This window comes from Myotis lucifugus, unplaced genomic scaffold, assembly GCF_000147115.1.
Source record: "Myotis lucifugus unplaced genomic scaffold, Myoluc2.0 scaffold_555, whole genome shotgun sequence".
In the NCBI taxonomy this organism is placed as follows: domain Eukaryota; kingdom Metazoa; phylum Chordata; class Mammalia; order Chiroptera; family Vespertilionidae; genus Myotis; species Myotis lucifugus.
Window position 1 is genome coordinate 513,300 of NW_005871603.1, and position 19,741 is coordinate 533,040.

Consider the following 19,741-nt stretch of genomic DNA (forward strand, 5'->3'; position numbering starts at 1 on the left):
CCACAGGCCTGAGGGAGGCGTTCTCAGGACCACCCGTCCATCTGGGGAGGGTGCTGTTTTCTCCCTCTCCCTCCGCTGTGGCTCCTGATGAGCAGAGAGCTTGGATGGGTGCCTTCTGAGAGCTCTGTGTGCCGAGCCTGAAGAGCGACTACGTGGCTGTGCACATGTGTGTTCCAACATGTCTCCTTGAGTCTGAGGGTCATGCACACACATGTTCCCTGTGTCTCCTGAGACTGAGGGACACACACACACACACACACACACACACACACGTTCCCTCGTGTCTCCCTGAGACTATCATGCACACACATGTTCCCTTGTGTCTCCCTGAGACTGAGGGTCCTGCACATGTTCTCATCTGACCATGCTCATGCCCTCAGGGCCTGGTTTGTGGTCCATGGAGACCGAAGGAGGGAGGTCCCAAGTCCTCCATCTGGGCCTCAGAGACGCTTCTTCCTGTCTGGCTATTTCCTTCTGAGGGAAGCAGGTCTGGCGCTCTGCAGCGCCGCATTCGGGACCTCGAGGCCCACGCGGAGGGCGTGGGGTCAGGACGCAGATGCCCCTTTGCGTTGTAGGCAGTGGCCATCGAGGTGGATGAGCATGGGACCCTGGACCTGAGTATGCGCAGGCACCGCAGGCGGGAGGCACGTTCCCCGGCAGTGGCGGCCCCGAGCCCGGGGTGAAGGCTCCCGAGGCCTCTCAGCGCCAGAGCAGCACCAGTGCCCCCGGAAGCTCCATGACGCCCCAGTCCAGCCAGGCCTCCCACCAGGATGAATGGGACCGGCCTCTGGACTACACCAAGCCCAGCCGCCAGCGAGAGGAGGAGCCCGAGGAGGTGGGTGCGTGGCCTGAGGGGTCCTGTCCCTTTGCACTCGGTTCTGCACCCTCAGGCAGCGAGGACTCAGCCGCCTCTGGGGGGTTTCTGCCAGTGGCGTGCAGTGTCTGTGTCCCTCTGAGAGCGCAGTCTCCTTGCCTCTAAGACATGGTGGGGCCTCGGAGAGTCCGGGGAAGAGGGGGCTTCTTTCAGTCCCCACAAGGGATGACTTGGGAATGGCTCTGAGCTCCTTAGTTTTGGGGGCTTCCCGCCAACCTGCTTCCCAAATAGGCACACCTGAACCCCAGCAGCAGCCCTGGGCCCTCCAGGCCACCTGGCTCCGTGGACAGAGGCAGGAGAGAACTCCTGGCCTCAGAGCCTCCGTGCTGGGCAGTGGCCTGGTCCCAAGACAAGCACCGCCTGGTAAAGAGCAAAAAGCTGGGCGCCTGTGCTGTGCTGTGGTCTGGGCGCCGCAGGCAGTCCCTGCCCAGTCGCTCCACCCAGCTGAGATGCTGACTGATTGAGGGCTTTTCCCGAAGAGCTGTGCGTCTTGAACAGCAAAGCCCAGCTCTGCGGGCGGCACCGCCCTGGCAGCTCTGCAGTGTGGGCAGGTCCCCTCACCCCCTTCTCTCCGCTAGCCCCCCTCCTCCCTGGAGGGCAGGGCAGGTCCCTGTGGAGGAGGAGGTGGCAGGGAGACCTCCCATCTGAGCACCTGTCACCTCCGTGATTCTGTCTTGCTGGTGAGCCAGGCTCCCTCTACATGTGTCATATGAGGCCCCAGACTGAGGTCACATGGCTGTAACTTGGTGTTTGGCGCCGAGGAGGGGTGCCTCTGAGACTGAGCCCCAGTGGAGGGAGGCTGGCCAAGACCCGCCCACTGCGAGCTGTGCTCCCGCTTTCTCCCTGTTTGGCAGAGTCCCGTCTGTAGTCAGGACCCTCCTGTGTGGGGGCTGCAGTGCAGGTGGGGGCCTCTGCGTCTGTGTTATCCTTGTTCCTGTCTTGCCCCCAGGATTTATCTGCACCCCCTCTCCCAGCGACTTGTCTCCAGTGGCCCCCTTTGTCTCCCTCACTGGCCCATTCCTCACCCCTCCTCAGGCTGATCCCCATCCCTGAGCGGCCCCCTTCTCTCCGAGCATCCTTGTCTCCTCCCAGGACTGACCGTCATCTATGGCAGCGGTTCTCAACCTGTGGGTCGCAACCCCTTTGGGGCTCGAACGACCCTTTCACAGGGGTCGCCTAAGACCATCGGAAATATGTGTTTCCCGACGGTCTTAGGAACCGAGACACCGCTCCTCTATCCGTCTCCAGGCGGCTCCGCCCACATGCAGATACGCCCACATACGAGGACGTATTAAAGGGTCGCGGCACTAGGGAGGTTGAGAATCACTGATCTATGGGGTGGCCCAGAGGCCCCGCCCCGAGGTTCCCACCACTGAAGCCTGTTCCCATGCTCTGCCTTGCAGCCGGCAGCCCCTCCAGGCAGAAGCCTCAGCTCAGCCCTGCCCCTTCCTCTCCCCAGCTGTCTCTCCCGGTCGTGGGAGCCCTGTCCATGGGGCCACCCCTGGCAACACCTCTTGAGCCAGGCATTCTCCGTCCCTGCACCACGATCCTGGCTCCCAGCTCAGACACTCCTTCCAGCGCAGCCGCACTGTCCCGCACCCATGGCCTCCGGATGCTCCCTGCTCAGTACTTCTGGGAGCCCTGTCCATGCTGAAGAGCAGTTTTTAAAAAAATTAAATTTATTGGGGTGACATTGGCCAATAGCTTGCAACTCAATCAAGCGAATGAGTCAACAACGGTGACAAGACCTCGAGCAGTCCTTCTCGGGGCTGGTGCTCTGGGCATGTCCTCCTTTGACCCCAGAAGGCCTGTGAGGGGCTCCCCTGAGCTCCATTTCCAAAGGGGCACCTCAGCCCCAAGAGGCTGAACACTTGCAGGGACACAGAGCGAGAGCCAGTGCTGGGGGTGCGCCGTGAGGCTCCGTGACACCTGCGTGGGCCGGCCTTAGGAAGTGCCGGCGGTGGTGCAACGTCGTGGGGGGTAGGAGTGGGGGGGGCAGGAGAGGGGGGAGCCGAGATCCAGCTGGCCGTGGGTCACGGTGATCATTCTGTTATGCTCTGCGTGTGGTTACTCCTGTGCCACCTCATCGTCACAGCCTTTCCACCAAGACGATTTGGCTCCCCATGTGCCAGGCGCACCCCCGAAGGGCTGCTCTCGGTGGCGAGGACCGTGTTCAGGAGGCGGCTCAGCGGCCGCTGGACCAGGCCACCCCATGCAGGGACGCGGAGGGTGTCAGGGTCTCCTGTTCCCGGGCAGCTCTGGCTGAGGTCGAGGGACGCCAGCCCCCTGGGGTGCTGTCTTCTGTGTCTGTTGGGGGCACTCTTCTCCCTTATCTAGAGGACAGGAGACTCCAGGACGCGCCTCTGTGGCCACTGCTCTGAAGGGTCCTCTCCCTCAGCCCTGGGCGGGCGCCCGGCCCGCCAGCGGTTAAAACCTCTCCCTGCTGGTTTTTTGCAGTCAGAGCCAGCAGCCCATTCTTTTGCTTCTTCTGAAGCAGATGACCAGGAAGTGTCCGAAGAGAATCTTGAGGAGCGGAAGTACCCCGGGGATGTCACCCTGACCAACTTTAAGCTGAAGTTTCTCTCCAAGGACATAAAGAAGGAGCTGCTCACGTAAGTCTCACCAGTGTGGACAGGAGTACACCTGGGCCGGGCCGGGCCGGGCCGGGATGGGGGGTTGGGCGGCTCTGTCCGGGGCCTTCCGCTGCCCTCTGTCCAGAGGGGGCTCGACCAGGCACCGGGGACAGTGCCCGTCATCGCCGCACTGCGCTGGGCTCTCACGTGGTCCTAGAACACAATTGAGAATGAGAAAGAGCCCCTGTTCTACACACGCAGCAGGCCGAGGGCTGAGGGAAGCGGCCTCCTGAGCACAGCCATCTGCCCGGCCACGGCCAGGCCTGACCGCTGCCCTCAGCTCCGGAAGCCGACTGGCCCTTTGAGCTGGTCCTCAGGGAACCAGGTGTCACCGGAGAGCAGGGAAGCTGCTGGGAGCTATTCATAGACAAGCACAACCCACACCTTCCGGTCGGCCCGTGAGAGCCAGCTCTCTCAGAGGAGGGGCGAGGCCCTGCACCTGCACCAGGCGTCCAGCCCGCACCTGGGGCTCCTCTTCTTGTCCTGAACCTCCTGCTCCGTAGCTGCTCCCCAGGACGGCCAGCTCCGGGCTCTGGCTGGGGCCTTGTCCTCAGAGAAGGCCATGCTCTTCGGAAAGGATCTCCCTGTGTGTTCATGGGCACCCACACATGTGCTCGAGACACCCTAACTTCAAGCAGAGCTTTGATTCGGTTCCCTTTTCCCTTCTGAGTTAAGTTCTGTGGGAGCTGCCGTCCGAGGCTGAGGCTGTGCTCTGAAGGCTGAGGAGGAGGTGTTGCCCCTGGGGTGACCCAGGAGGAGGTGCCACCGCCGTCCCTGCGCAGGCCTCGCAGGCGGGCCCCACTCTCTTCTGACGCTCTTTTTCTTTGTCCAGCTGTCCCACCCCGGGCTGTGACGGCAGTGGCCACATCACTGGGAACTATGCCTCCCACCGCAGGTTCGTCCCCCGCTCGGGCCTGCCTGGCCGGGGTGCTGCGTGGTGGGTCTTCCTCCTCTCCTGCTCTGCTCCCCTCTTTGGCTTACCCCCCTCTCTTCTCTTTCAGCCTCTCTGGTTGCCCTCTTGCTGACAAGAGCCTCAGAAACCTCATGGCTGCCCATTCTGCTGACCTCAAGTATGTCTGCCTTCCTGGCCGCCCATCTCTTGGGTGGCTCCCTAGCTTTGCTGTCCCCTTCCATGAGGCTCCAGCCCAAATCGTAGGCTGCAGTCCCGGGCTGGCCCGCCTGCAGGAAGGGGCAGAGAGGCAAGGCTGTGGAGGAGCCGATTCCCGTGGCTGGGGTCGCTGTGCTTGTGTCTCCTGCTCTGAGGCTGCTGTCTGTCTGTCCCCACCAGCTGGGCTGCTGTAGGCTCCTGTGCTGCTCTTGGCCCTGCCGGCCTCTCTGAGGGCCCCTGGTGGCCTGGCCCGTTCTCTCCCTGTGCTGAGGGCCCTGACGAGGGCCTGCTCCCCTGCACTTGGGGTGGACCAGCCCAGAACTGGCCTCACTGCCGCCAGGCTGGCCGTGACTCAGCGCTGCAGGCTGTGCTGCTCGTGCTAAAGGAAGTGCTGTTGCTGGTGAAAGAGAAAGCGCCTTGCCCCTCTTCTCTGCAGCCCTCCAGCTGCGGGCCTTGGCCCTGGTGCCCCAGATGTGCCTCTCCTCCTCGCTCCTCCCTCTGTTTGCCGAGCCCCTCCTCTTTCTGCTTCGGCTCCTCCCTGCCCCTAATGCACTGCCCGACGGCCTGCTTGATGCTCCCAGAGGTTCCCGGTCTCAGTGTCCTCTTGGGGTGCAGCCGGACTGTCCTTGCCTTTGTGTTCATGCCTTCTGTTGAGCTGTGACAGGCTGGTCCTGGCTGAGCCAAGACGGGGAATGAGGTGTCCCTCTGGCCCCTCGGGTCACCCTCTGCGGCTGCTCCTCCCTCCAGGCCTCTGTGTTGGGAGGCCCTGGGTCCAGACAAGTTTCCCTGGCCACTCCGCTTGGGGCCAGACGGAGCAGAGCCTGGCACTGAGCTGAGGAGCTGCTGTGCCAAGGCTTCCAGGCCCTGAGCTGGTTTAGAAACGGGCAGAAAGCCCCAGGTCCCCGAGTGCGCTGCTCTCGCAACGGGGAGCGCCTCCTTGTGCCTTGTTGCAAGGGGCTCTGTCCCCAGATGGCACTGGGCCGGTTTGCCGCCAGGGGTCTTCCTGGGAGTGACAGCTGGGACACAGCTTAGCTCATCCCGACTCATGCCTGGGGTCCAGCCCCGGAAGCCCAGCGGACCACTCAGCCTCTCTTCTCTCCGCTGCTCCCACGCGCCTTTCTCCTGTTTCCTTTTCCCATTCGACGGCCTTTCTTACCTGTGACTGGTTTTCATGGATTTCCAGTCTGAGGGCCTGAGTGATTGAGCCATGGCCACGTGTGCTCAGGGCTGCGGGAGGGAAAACACCAGAAATGTGGCTCTGAGAGTGTTGCTCCTTCTCAGACTAACAGCCTGTGAAGAGCTTTAACCCGGCCCTGGCTGGTTGCTCAGTGGTTAGAGCATCGGCCTGCAGACTGAAGGGTCCCAGGTTATATTCCTGGTCAAGGGCAAGTGTTTCGGTTGCAAGTTCCCCAGCCCTGGTAGAGGCGGGAGGCAACCAATTGATGTGTCTCTGTCTCCCTCTCCCCATCCTCCCTCCCTTCCACTCTCCAGAAATCAATGGAAAAAATACCCTCCAGTGAGGATTGAAAAGATAACTTTAACCCAGAACATACTTAGAAGTAGCACCAGAAAGTCTTCCTTGTGTGAAATGAGCTCCCCCTCAGCCTCGGGAGGGCTGGGCAAGCCTCTTCCCAGGGCCTCCCAGGGAGCCCTGCTTGTCTGGCTGAGGGGTGGGCCAGGCCCCAGCACTTTCCCGGTGCCGGAGGCTCCCTGTCTCCTTCTCCCTCCCCCGGTCAGTGGGTGGCCGGCGTGGCTGCTCCCGACCAGCCCTGTGGCAGGGATGGGGACAGACACCTATGCCAACCCCTTGCAAAGGAGACCTTTCGGTGGCCTCCCTAGCGACACCTGGGTGCAGTGAGTCTCGTACGATGTTTTCTGTATTTTAATTAAATCCATTTGCTCTTCCCGTTCATGTGCCCTCGTGTGGGACTTGGCTGCTCAGCACCCTCTGTGTGGGGAGTTGGGGTGCAAAGGTGTGATGGGGACTCTGCACAGGGTAGGGACAGGGATGGGACTCAGAGGGGAGACCCTGTGCACCGCCACGCCCCTCAGACACAGGCACTTCCTCCTGCTCAGACAGCCCACTCACAAGCCAGTGGTGGACGGTCCCTGCAGCTGGCCCTGTGGGTCCTCAGGGCCCCGAGAGGGGCTGGTGCTGCAGGCTGCTCCAGCCACATGGACAGCACCCTCTCTTGGACTCGACTCTGGGAAAAGCTATTGAATTGGGTCGCAGCAAGGAGTGTAGGACAGTCTCACCTGCCTGGGGCAGGTGTGCCTCAGTGGGACCCCTGGGGTTGCTGGTCCCACCTCTGCTGGGCCTGGCAGGCACCACCCCGTGTGTGTGTTCCCGCCCTAGACTCAGGCCCCAATGGGGTTGTACCTTGCAGGGCCCTTCCCCACCATCCAGAGCTCATCAAGGCCTGGGACACCGACCTCCCCCGAGCCTGTGAGTCTCACTTGGTGTGGAGGCTGAGGAGAAGCAGAGGCCTGAGCAGTGCCTCCTCCCTCCACTCTGCACTTGCCTCTGGGGAGCACTTGCAGGCCCCTCATTTGAGGAAGAGGCAGCAGGATGTCACAGGGCTGTGGCCTCAGCACTAAGAGTCATGTGAGGGGCTCCCCCATGGGCCCAAAGGACCCGAGCGGCTGGCGCCTGGGCCTCAGGCAGTGCAGAGACATGGGGGCAGCGAGGAGTGCTGTGCTGCAGGCTCGGGGAGGGTGGTGGCTGCCTGGATGGCTGAGGGTGGCTCCTATGAAGATGCAAAAGCCTCCTTGTCCCAGACACGGTGGGTTGAAATGTGACCACATATGACTGGGACACAGACCATCGTAACCTCAATGGGGTGTGAGTTACCCCACAGCCTGGTCAGGGGGTGATTTGACTGGTTGGTCAACTGCCATGCCAAGGAGGCATTTGCTGTGTGGCCCGATGTGGCAGTGATGAGGAGGGGCCCCAGAAAGTCCCGAGGGCAGGAGAGGCCAGAGGAGGCTGGGCACTGAGCCCCATGCCGTGTGCCCACCTCAAGGATTCCTATGGGGACAGGCAGTGCTGCCTGCTGGGTTCTGGGAGGTGCCTCTGTAGCTGTGGGGCATCTGCTGGCTGCACCAGCTTCCTGTCCTGCCCCCAGTGCCAGACACTGTGTGTGCCGGTGGGGGACACTGAGGAAGGGGTCGGGCAGGCGAAGACCTGTGTCCTGCTCCGGCGTGCTCGTCCCCAGGCCCCTTGGGCCACGTGGGCGCCATGGCTCTGTGTGGGAGGGTGAAGGTGTGAGTAACGGCTCCCCCATGCCGCACCACAGGCCTGCCGGTCCCCATGGCCCCCGGCCAGGGTGCACCCTCACGGGGACACCTGCAGAGTCAGGCCAGCAGCTGCGGCAGCGACAGCAGCAGGAATACTCGCGTTGCTCAGACCTCATTTGGGGAACATCATTTAAGGAAGCCCACGCTCGTGCACTAAAGTGGAATTTCTCCGGCCTCTGTGCTCCGGCCGCCCAGTGTTTTGTGTGGGCGGAGCTGGGCTGTGTGTGTCGCGCTCCCCTTTTCCCTGGGGCCAGCCCGCCCCGTGCTGGGTGAGCACGCTGGGTCCTGGGGACGGTGTGGGTGGCGCTCACACGGCACAGCCTCCTTCAGGGAAGCCCTCTCCTTCCCAGTGACACCACGGAGACCAGGTGCTAGGTGCTAGGCTTGCCTCCCTGACCGTCCGTGTAGAGTGAAGGCCGGTGTGTGTTCTGGAACCTTGTATTGCAGCCCCAAACCCTGCACCAGGCCAGGCTCGGAGCTCAGCATCCCTGCTGTGGGGGTGTGCTCTCCTCTTGGCCTTTCTGGGACTCCGTGGGGGTCTCACTGGCAAAGGAGTGAAGGCCGGAGGCCAGGTGGAAGGCTGGCCAGGGTGGGCACCGCCTACTGCGAGGCCCCCTGGGGCGGCGTCTTCACCGGCTCTGTCCCAGCTCCCTTGGCCCTTTGCTTTGCAGGTGCCCCACGCCCGGCTGTGATGGCTCTGGCCACATCACGGGGAACTACGCTTCGCACCGCAGGTGAGCCTGCGCGCCCAGGGGTGCCGGGGGGCGGGGCCTCTTTCTCAGGTGAAGGTGTAAAGGTCCAAGTAAGACGTCAGTGTTGCTGGCAGCCAGGCTGAGCTGCCTCTGCACCAGAGCTGGGCTCTTGGGGGCGCACCCTGTCGGGGGTCTTCCAGGGCTGCAGACCCCGGGGTGAGGTGCTGCTGCTCTGGGACCACGGTTGTATTTTTCCTCTTTTGAAACCAGCTTGTCAGGCTGCCCTCGTGCCAAGAAGAGTGGCACCAAGGTGACGCCGACCAAGGACGACAAAGAAGACCCCGAGCTGATGAAGTAAGTCAGGGCCTTGCCTGGCAGAACTGGGGCTTTCCTGTAGCGTCTCGATCCCTTTCCATTAACATGGCCTGTCAGTGACAGCACCTGCTCGTACAGATGTTCTCGCCCCAGGTATGTGGACGCCTATGAAGGTGTGAGCCCTGTGCATTGTATCGGGGCACGCAGGCCCCAGCCATGGGCTGAGAGGCACAGGGCCCTGCTACCCAGGTACCAGAGGCCAACTGGGCACAGGGCTGAGGTGTGGAGCAGCCCCTGGGGCACTCGTGGGCACTGGTCTCGGTCTGTTTGTGGGAAAGGGCAGATGCAGGGGTTGAGGAGGAGGCTGTGGTAAGAAAGATGGCAGATCTTGCAGTCGGTCGTGAGTGTGGGACTCACAGACCTGCGTGCTCACACACCTTTGCGGGAGCCGGGTGAGATCCTTGGAGGTTCACCCTGGACTGGGGCCTCGACACGGCTGTGGGAGGAGGGGCGGCAGTGAGCGCACTGTGCTGTCCTTGCAGACAATTCAAACCAGCACCAGGACGTGCAGGCTCCCTGGGAACCGGGCTCCTCTTCCCAATGTGCTGTGAACTTTGTTTAAAAAAAACAAAACAAACAAACAAGATTTCTGCAGCCAACTGAGAAGGTGACTTTCAGAAACAGCTCAGCCTCTACAGGAGGGGCGAGTTCCTAGGGGCTCCCAGGCAAGGGGCTTGCAGGCCGCCCGGCTGCGGGACGGGGTTTTGTGACATGCCTCGCTGAGCCTCTGGACAGGCTGGTGAGGAGAGGGCTCCCGTTATGGCCCCTGTGTCTGCTCTGCTTGAGATTAAGTCCCGTCAGCACTTTGTGGTGAATCCCTGTGGCCACAGCTGAGTAACTGGCCATCCAAGTCTGTGGAGGCTCCTGGGGTCGGGAGCTGGATGCCCTCGGTCCTCGCTACAGTGGCATCTGGGATCCCGGTGGCTCATCACTCCTGCTCCCAGCACAGGCTGCCCGGGGAGTGCAGAAGCCAAGCGAGTCGGCACTCCACATACGTGTTCACAATGTCACCTGACAGCTCTGAAGATCTGGGCGCTGGACGGATGGGAAGAAAGCGCTCACTGTGCACTCGGCTCCAGGGACAGCACCGTCCCTGCAGGCAGGCTGCACAGAGAGCGAAGGGGATCCAGGCCCACCGCTCACTCGGCCTTTTGATCTTGTCATGTCGGGGCTTCATGGGCACCTGGCCCAGGCCTCCTGCCAGATGCCCTCAGCTGGGAGGTGTCCAGGTTTGGGGGATGGGTGTAAAACGGAACCTCCTCAACCCCTGTGAGCCCCGGCAGTGTGTCTGCTCTGAACTATGGGCTGAGGTGACCTTGGATGGGGTCAGTGGACACCCCACAGGCCCGAGGTCCATGTGGGTGGGATGACTAAGGAAATGGGAGCTGGCAGAAGGGGACAAATAAGGCCGGAAAGTGTCTGCGGTGGCTGCTCTGACTGAGGCCGGGTTGTTGGGGCTAGGAGCCCAGATGGCCTTGTCACTGGGCAGTGCACACCCCCCCCCCCAGGTGCTGCAGGAGCCCTGGGACGGCCCAGCCCTGCCACGGGCTTCCTGCCCTGGCTTCTCTGAGCCCAGGAACCTCTCTGTAACCTGGGTGGTGTGTCCCCTCCTGGGCCCTGTGCTCGGGCGGGTCTGCAGCACAAAGGCAGTGGTGACCAGCATCACGTTAAAGGAATCTCACTTGCTGGAGGGAGAAGACGAGGAACTTGCAGATAGAGGAGCTTGTCCTCCGTCTCCTGTTGGCCCAAAAGCCCGGACCCGTCGGTGCTCAGAAGGAACAGCTGTGACCTGCCGGGCCAGGTCCCTCTCCATGAGGCCACCCAGAGCTCTCGGCCTCGACCTGCTGTGTGTGACCGCCTGGTCCTGACAGCAGGGTGCGGGGCAGTCACTCTGAGCCCCCCTCACGCCATCTCACCTGTCTCTGGGGCGTTGTGATTTCTGTAGGGACCCCTTTCTCTCCTTGAACAACCTGAATAAAGGGAAGGCCAGCCTCAGGCTGGGTCACTCTGGGGTGTCTGAGCCTGTTTCCCATGTGAGCTGTGGCCTCCATCCATCCTTCCAGACACACATTTCAGATGTGGCAAAGCTGGGACACCCACAGGCATCAGGCCATGACCAGCCTCATTATGGGTGCTGGGGGGTGGCAGGGCCCCTGGTGTCCCCAAGCTGCCCGGGCTCAGGGTACCCTTCTGACCTCTGTGACTCCTAGGCCACCCAGGCCTGTGCTTGGTGCAGGCTCCCAGCCAGTGGTCTCTGGGTGGTCCCAGCGGGCACTTCACCACTGGCATGGTGCAAGGGGGCATTGGCAGCAGGTCTACTAGTAGGGTGGACCCAGAGACCCCTGCGAGCCACCTCGGGGCCAGGGCATCATGCTAAAGTCTGCTGGGGACCCTCTGGCCACACAGGGGGCAGAGACCAAGGCTGGAGAGGGGACGTGATCCCTGCTGCTGTCACCTCACTCACTCCCTGGGGCTGCGGCCATGGCAGGGCCCGTGTGGGAGGGTCTCTGGGCTCTGCCTCTGGCACCCCTTGCTCACCTCTGAAATGTTGGTGCCAGGTGTCCAGTTCCAGGCTGTGTGGGGCTTGGCCACGTCAGCGGCAAGTACGCCTCCCACCGAAGCGCATCGGGCTGCCCGCTGGCCGCCCGCAGGCAGAAGGAGGGCTCCCTCAATGGCCCCTCGTTCTGGAAGTCGCCGAGGAACGAGGGGCCCACCTGCCCCACTCCGGGCTGCGACGGCTCTGGCCACGCCAACGGGGGCTTCCTCACCCACCGGAGGTAACTGTTCCCTCTGTGCACTGTGGGAGCCTCCTGGGGGCCCGGCAGGGTTCAGGGGTGACAGGCACTTTCTCAGGAGGAAGACCAAGGTCAGGCTTGGCAGCTCCTGGGGAGGCGAGAGGAAGCCTGTGGCCCAGGTGATGTGCCTGTGGCCTGTCACCTGAGGCGGCTGTCACTGCCTCCCTCCACGTGTCTGGGTCCCTCCCAAGTCCTGGCTGCCAGCGTCTGAGGAGCAGCGTTGGCTGCCACGCTCTGTGCCTGCCTTCGCGCTGGGGCCTCTTTGAAGTTTGGGGCTGGCCTTGCCTGCCTGTCAAAGAGGCCTGGTGACAAGACCCCTCCTCGCCCTGTGGGTGGTCCCGGGGCTCCTCCCCCCCCAGCCCCACCCCCACCCCCAGACTGCTTCCTCTGTGCCAGGCAATGGCTGAGGCGCACAGAGCCACCACTGGGTCCTGTCTCCTTCTTGTATTTGCCCTTGTCTATCCACCACGAGATCAATGAACTCACTCACTCCACAAGCCTCTCCCGGAGTCCACGGAGCACCAGGCTCTGGAGAGACAGCGGAGATGAGATTGACAGCTGGCCCTCCTGGAGGCGACGTGGGCAGGGCGGGTGGGAAGATGGGCTGCAAACAAACACGTGAAACGCCCGGTGTGGTCAGAGGTGGTCCCCGCTGGGGAGGCGTAGCTGGGAGGGTGCAGAGGGAGGGAGCAGCTTCCCAGGACATCGGGGACACAGTCTTCAAGGCAGTGACCAGGGTCCTAGACGAGGAGGGAGGGAGCTGGGGGACTGTCCCTGGGTGAGGGGGCAAAAGGTCATGAGCTAGAAAGTTCCATCCAGGACCCTCCCAGGCCACCAGCAGCGAGGACTTGGCTCTCACTGGGATGTGTGACCTTGGGCTGGTTTTTGATGTGTGACTTTTGCTTCCAGCTTGTCCGGCTGTCCCAGAGCAACCTTTGCTGGAAAGAAGGGAAAACTCTCAGGGGATGATGTTCTCGGCACGAAGTTTAAGACGAGTGATGGTAAGGACGCCCCTCGCTCGGCAGCATCTGCGTGGACCTGGCACCGGGGTGAGCGAGCCTTACCGTAGGGAGGGGTTAGGGGTGCAGAACCCATCATGGTGGAGACAGATCCCTTGACCTGAGCCAATGGGTCTCCCGACCTTGGCTTTTACCTAGGGTGGCCCGTGTCTGGGCCCCCAGCATTGCAGCTCTGACCTGGGCAACGGTGAGTCCTGGCATCAGAGAAGCCTGCTGGCCGACCTGGAGGCTGTGCCCTGCAGGCTTGAGGAGCAGAGAACTCAGTCCCAGTGGAGAAGGAAGCTGAGGAAACTCAGTATCATCTGAAAACACTTCCATGTTGTTCTTGGCAATTAATGCCTGTGACCCAGGGCCAGGAGGCAAACCACAGACACAGCCAGTGGCTGCCGACCAGCCTTCCCTCAGAAAGCAGGCCAGGTGCCCCTGCTCGGAAAGGGGCCCCAGTTCCATCCAGAGAGCAGACCTCTGCCACACCCCACCTCGCTGGCCTGGGTGTGAGGCTGAGAGCCACGACCAGGCTTTCTCTCTGGGGCAGTGCTGGAGAACGATGAGGAGATCAAGCAGCTGAACCAGGAGATTCGAGACCTGAACGAGTCCAACTCAGAGATGGAGGCCGCCATGGTGCAGCTGCAGTCTCAGGTGGGTGGCTCCGCCCACCTGCCCGCTGGCTCCCAATTCAACAAAGTCCTTTTGTCCTTGGTCCTTGGCTTCCTCTCTGAGTGGGGAAGAGCCGAGCCCCACATCAAGGTCACTGCTGGGCTGGGCAGATGAGCACGGTGCTCATGGCCGCCTCTGGCCCACTCTGCTGTCGGTGCTGGTCCTCTGGCGCTGGCGGTTGGTGGCCCCGGCAGAGTCAGTGTCGGGAGGAGCACACCACAGTGTGGGTTTGAAGAGCGGGACAGAGCTGGTCCCATGCCGCGTGGCCACACAGGCTGGGCGCACCTTCCTGTCCTCATGGGGCTGCTACAGTGCAGCAGCTCCACGGGTCGCCAGAGGAGCCTGTTTCTGAGAAAGCAGCGAGTGTGTGTGTGACCCAGCAGCGCTGCCACCGAGCGGTGGCATTGCCGAGGACTCTGCGTGTGTGTGCCACATCCCTCGGACTTCCCCCAAATGAATGCTTGCGACCAGGAAAAAGCAGTAAAGATCTCATCTTGAAAAGGAGACCACGGCCTGCCCTTGGGTGCTGAGTGGGGCTGGAGCAGAGCTGGGCATACAGAGGTGGGGCCACACAGAGTAATGTCCCTGTGGCTGATGTGACAAAGGGACAAGGAGGGGACCAGGCCCTGCAGGACTTGAGGGCAGTGAGGACGGCACAGAAGATAGGGCTCCTGTCCTGAGGCTGCCATGTGACACGTTAACTGCTCCTTCCTCCCGGCAAAGGGCTTTGCTGACTGCTTGTCACTCAGAGGCCATGTAAACACAGTGGCAGCCCCGAGGGCAGGGAGGGTCGTCACTCTGCCAGCGGCATCTTCCCCAGGTTCCTGGGCAGTGGAAGCAGAGAGGGCATCAGGCCGTCTCTGGGCTCCAAGACACATCTTTGTGATGTGTCTGTCCCTCCCTGGCCCTTGCCTTCTCAAAGACCATGGGCCCTCTGGCGTCAGTAACCAGCAGGTAGGGCCTCTAATTTCTCTTCATTTGCCAACGCCCATCTTTTTTTGTTGTTGTTAATCCTCACCTGAGGATATTTTCCCATTGAGCTTGCCCAGGCTCCTTTCTCTCTTTTTAGGGGGTGGTGGGGGAGGAGAGAAACATTGATGTGAGAGAGACACATTGATTGGTTGCTTCCCACACGTCCCGACCAGGCCAGGGATCTAGCCTGCAACTGAGTTGCGTGCCCTTGACTGGATCAAACCTGGGACCCTTCAGTCCGAGGACTGACGCTCTATCCACTGAGCCAAACGGCCCGGGTGCCACGCCCACCTTTAGAAGCGTATTCAGCAGTCCTTTAGGGAGGACTCCCTTCCCCTCCAGGGAGTTGCTGGGCGGAGGCTGAGGCCCAGAGGCAGATGCCCAGACGCAGGATGCTCCCAGCCATTGGCCACAGAGCCACCTGGCTGGAGGAAAACACCCCCCCCCCCACCCCCCGCCCCCGAGGTGCGTCACTGACACTGAACTTTCTGAGCCCAGGCTCCTGCAAAATGCAGTCAGGCAGGCCCACCTTCCTGTGCTGGCCATGCGCCTCTGCACGGCTGTGCGGGTGGCCTGAGCCACCCAGAGCACACAGCACTGCCCATGACCACCAGCCCAGGCATCGCTGTCTTCTGGCATTCCACTGTAGAGCCCGGAGCCCCCCTGGGAGTCCCCTCTGGTGTCCTGCTGGAAACCCCAGGGCCCTGTCAGGGTGCCTGGAGGAGCCACCGGCCGCTCCCCTGGGCGATGGGCTGCTGGGGACAGTGGCTGCCCGCCCTCCCCAACCTCCCGTCTCCTCAGCTGCTTTAGACACATTGCTGGTCTTTGTGGGGTGGAAACCCAAAGGCAGCAGACACCCCGCTCGGTGCAGAACTCCCATCACAAAGGAGAACTGTGAAGCTGCCCAGGTTCGCGCTTGCCTGGGCTCCTTTCTTTCACCCCAAGGAAGACACACACCAAGCCATGGCCCACATTGCCCCTGGCTAGTCACCGTGTGCCCTGCAACCAGGGACCAGGGCGCTGCCAGCCCCTCCCTATGGCAGGGACCCTCCCCCTGAGGCAGGAGATGGTCCCAGGAGGACGCGAGGCACGGCTCCATCTGTCACTGCAGATCTCCTCCATGGAGAAGAGCCTGCGGACCATCGAGCAGGAGAACAAGCTCATCGAGGAGCAGAACGAAGCCCTGTTTCTGGAGCTGTCGGGCCTGAGCCAGGCCCTCATCCAAAGTCTTGCCAACATCCGCCTTCCACACATGGTGAGCAGCAGGCGGGCCTGAGGGCGCACGGGTGGGCTGCTGCCACATGGTTCCTGGCCTCCTGAGTCACTGGAGATCCACAGCCAGCCCTCCCGGGTGACGGAGTGGAGGGGCAGTCAGTGCTGGGAGGGTGGGGCCTCGTCCCCTGCGGCTCCACAGTCTTTGAAACCCTGGGGCCGCCGCGGGCAGGGCTTGCTAGACTGGTTCTGTCCTCCAGGAGCCAATATGTGAACAGAATTTCGACGCCTACGTGAGCACCCTCACCGACATGTGCTCCAGCCGGGAGAGCTACCAGAACCCCGAGCACAGGGCCCTCCTGGAGAGCATCAAGCAGGCCGTGAGGGGCATCCAGGTCTAGGCCCCCAGCTGGGCTCCATGTTACCTCCCCCACACTGCCCTCCCGGAGGTTCCCAAGTCACAGTGACTTCTGGGTGGAGCCCGCCTCACGGTTGATCAGAGGGGTGCCTGGAGGGCGGGCTCCCTCTGATGCTGGTCAGGCCGAGGCCGCAGCCTCCCTGAGCGAGGGCAGAGTGTGAAGTATTACAAAGGGATTTATTTTTGTTTTCTGAAAATAATCTGAAGAACAGCTCGAGGTCTCCAGTGGTTCTCAGGGAAGTTTTGGAGTTTGCAACCACGGTGTTCCTGTGTCTGTGGCGCTGGGGGTGGCCGTGGCATGAGCCTGGGCCCAGCCGGCGCGGCTGCTCTGCGAGGCCAGTGTGGCGAGTGTGTTTTCTGTTTTCAGTTAATTCAGTTTTGTGTTAAGAATGGAACAAAGCACCGCTCCAGAGGGTAAGGTAGGAGCAGGCCTGCAGCCCACCGTCAGCTCCAGGTGTCTAACCTGGGGCACCCCTGAGAGCCAGCCGCTGGCTCACCCAGAAAGCACCTTGCGCCAGGGCGCCGGTTGCCCAGCGCCGCACAGCTCCCTCGTGGGCTGCAGCCCTGCACAGGGCTGACTCAGGGCTGGGCCTGGACTCGGTGCCTGACCCAGGCCTGCGACCGGCACTGCCTGGGTCAGCTCAGCTTGACTGAGGTGACAGCGTCCGTGAGGTCAGGGGACACATTCTAATCGGAGACACCAAGGTTTCACTCCTTGTTAGATCTATTCAAGATGCAAAAAAAGGTAAATTTTAATCTAATGTGTTAAAAACACAATGTTCCTACATGTAAATAGAGTCCAAATCAGTTGTGACTGCAATTCCAAGTTAGTATTTACAAGTAGAGAAATTGCTCTTTCTGGAAGAAATTAAAAAAGTAGTTAGTTTAATTATTCTGTAAATTATTTAATTTTGTCAAGATGTAAGTATTTATATTCACAACCTCTTTTATGTTAACGTTTGCTATTTATTTGACATTTTTATTTATTAATTTTATACTGTTTGAAGTAGCCCCCCCACATACAGGATACCACGAGAGAGAAATAAAAGAAATCAAAGTGAAATTAACAATTTGACTATGAGGTAGGCCACACATACAAAAAATCTTGCTATAACTTCTAGTTATAATTTTGATGCAATCAAGTTATTTTTAATATATTTTGTTATTTATTCTTTTAATAATGGAATTTTCAAAAAGTATTTTGTAACTGAGGAAGTTTGATGATTTGGGGGATGGCCCTCCCTTGTCCAATGGAGAGAAAGGCTTGGTTCTCTTTATCCCTTTCGGTTCCTTTTGTTTCAGGCCCAGCAGCAGCTCTGTGTTTATTGTTGATGTGTGTGTAGCGCAGCTGTGTGTCGTGTGGCGTCCGTGTGCGGATCGTGATGGCGAGTCCTGTCACTAGGGGTGCTGGCCGAGGCGCTGAGCAGTCGCCTGCCCACTGGCCCAGCTCCTCTGAGCTCATACTGTGACCCTCCTTCCTCAGGAAATGTGTGGAACCACAGCACAGCGCTCTCGGCGTGCTGGCGGCTGATTTCCTAATAAAAGCCCCTCTGACTGTGATGGCGTGTGCACGCTGCCTCTGTGCCTGCGCCCGTTACCTTTGTGGGGCAGCCCTTGCTCACCTTCCGGGGGAGTGGGGGTGGGGTGTGGACTTTCATCTCAGGCCTCTTCCTGCTGCCACCCAGGGAACCCGCAACTTCCCGAGGTGTGGTTCTAGAAGGTCTAAGGCACTGCACCCTGCCCTGCCCACACGACAGGCATGTGCAAACCAGTGTTTTCTTGTAGGCTTAGGGAGCAGTCTTCCTGCTGAGGTTGTAGTTGGGGGGTGGTGTGGCTGCCTCGGGCCATCTCTCCTGGCCACAAGGAGAAAGCCTGCAGCAGGAGAGAGTTTGGACCTCTCAAGGGAGGCAGGGCTGAGAAGTGGGGAGAGAAGTGGAGGTGGGAGGAGGAAGGAGAGAGCTCTCTAAGGATCTTCTCAGAGCTCCTGGATCCAGCCATACCTGAAGGCTATATACCCTTGCAATTCCCAGTTATATGAGGCAACAGAGCAACAGATTCCCTTTTTTTGGCTTAAGTCCCTGGCCTTGCAGGAGCACCTCACTGTCTCATGCTCCTGTGCAGGGGGGCGTTAGCTCCCCAGGGTTAGACTAGGTTAGGGGCACACTTTGACCTCCTTGGGAATGTGGCCCTGCAAGGTGACCTGGAGCTCCCGTTTACCATGTGAACACAGGAAATACTTTAGAAATCCAGGGTTTCATTTTCAAACCCTGTCTGAGCAAACAGTCCAGGGCATGTTGGTGTGTAGAGGTGCCAGCTGCTGCTGTAGGACAGAGGGCACATCACAAGCAAGGAGGCGTGTGGAGCCTGTGTCCTGGTGTCCGCTTTGCTGAAGCCCCACTGGGGACAGGGGTGCCTGTGGCCTGGACTATGCCCTTGCTCATCGCCACACAGATGCTTGGATGTGAGCCAGACTGATTGTGAAGTGTCCACTCTGCAGGCTGAGAGTTCGCTGGGGAGTGGGGGAGCAGGGAGTGGAGGTACAGGGTTGCCCCCTTCTTGGAAGAGTTGGCCCAGGTAGATGCCATCGCCTGCCAGGATGTTCCGACCATCCCCAGGTAGGTGGCTCTGCTTAGAGACCCTCAGGACTCCTTGAGGCAAAGGCACATCCCCTAGAGCTCCTCTGGCCCCCCAGCCAATGGAGGCTCAGGCAGGCCCATAGGCAGCCGCAGGACTGAGGGGTGGTGCAGCGATGGGTCAGGAGTGCTGGGCGAGGTCCCTCATGGGGGCTCTGGCTTCCGATGCAGAAGCACAGGTGACGGCTCTAGGCTGGATCTGGCCCATGTCCCACCCAAGAACCTTCTGCAGGTCACTTCCAGCCTCTCTATAAAGGGGCCCCAGTACATGTTGCTGAAGGAGGGGGAGCCTAGACCCCAGCTCACTCACCCTGAGGACACCCTTGAACCCGCCCCCCTTCCCATCTGTACCAGCTGCCACTCCTGGTTCTGAGCTCTGCCCCTGGCGGGTGGCAGCCACCTGATGTCTGCTCACAGCTGCCACGCAGGCCTCCTGTAAGCACCCACAGTCTTGCTGCCGCCCACCTGGCACCCGCAGAGCACCTGCATCTGCTACCGCCACCTCCCAAGTGACATCTGCCACCAACAGCTTTAGTCGGAAGTTCTGGAGTCCATCTTCCCAAACTGGTCCCACTCACGCTCTTCCCTCTCCTCAGCCACAAGAGACAGCGAAGAGTGGCTGGGGTCTGGCGAAGGGGAGGGGACCCTTAACCTTGGGACTACATCCTAATAAGTGCGGTGTCCTGTAGACAGACCTCTGGACCCGGGTCTGGTGCCACTTCTTTGTAAGGACCCTGCATTAGTCAGGTTTCTCCAAGAAAATGGAACCAATAGGAGACCGATTAGATATATAATAGATTTAACGAATTGGCTCATGCGATTGCTGGGGCTGAGTCTGAACTCTGCAGGCCAGGCCAGAAGGCTGGAGGCCCAGGAGGCGTTAATGCTGTTGCTTCCCCCCTAGAGGCTGTCTGGGGGCTGAACTCATTCCTCTCTGGGGATCTCCGTCTTCGATTTAGGGCCTCAACTGCTTGGACGAGGCCCACCCACATGATGGAGAAGACTGCTGTTCTTAAAGTTTACTGATTTACATGTTAATCACATGTGAAAAACACA

The 19,741-nt window shown here is 60.7% G+C and overlaps 1 protein-coding gene across 1 annotated transcript in view; it reads left to right on the plus strand.

Annotated features, from left to right (window-relative positions):
* MYT1 (myelin transcription factor 1) overlaps window positions 1–16,103 on the plus strand; it is a 28,493-nt gene extending 12,390 nt beyond the window's left edge. The window contains 12 exon segments of the mRNA XM_023745552.1: window positions 576–642; window positions 645–835; window positions 3,332–3,486; window positions 4,340–4,402; window positions 4,509–4,577; window positions 8,584–8,646; window positions 8,875–8,958; window positions 11,538–11,756; window positions 12,684–12,775; window positions 13,329–13,432; window positions 15,534–15,677; window positions 15,895–16,103. Coding sequence (XP_023601320.1) covers window positions 576–642; window positions 645–835; window positions 3,332–3,486; window positions 4,340–4,402; window positions 4,509–4,577; window positions 8,584–8,646; window positions 8,875–8,958; window positions 11,538–11,756; window positions 12,684–12,775; window positions 13,329–13,432; window positions 15,534–15,677; window positions 15,895–16,035 — 1,392 coding nt within the window. The 3' untranslated portion in view covers window positions 16,036–16,103.
* Window positions 16,104–19,741: the final 3,638 nt, after the last annotated feature.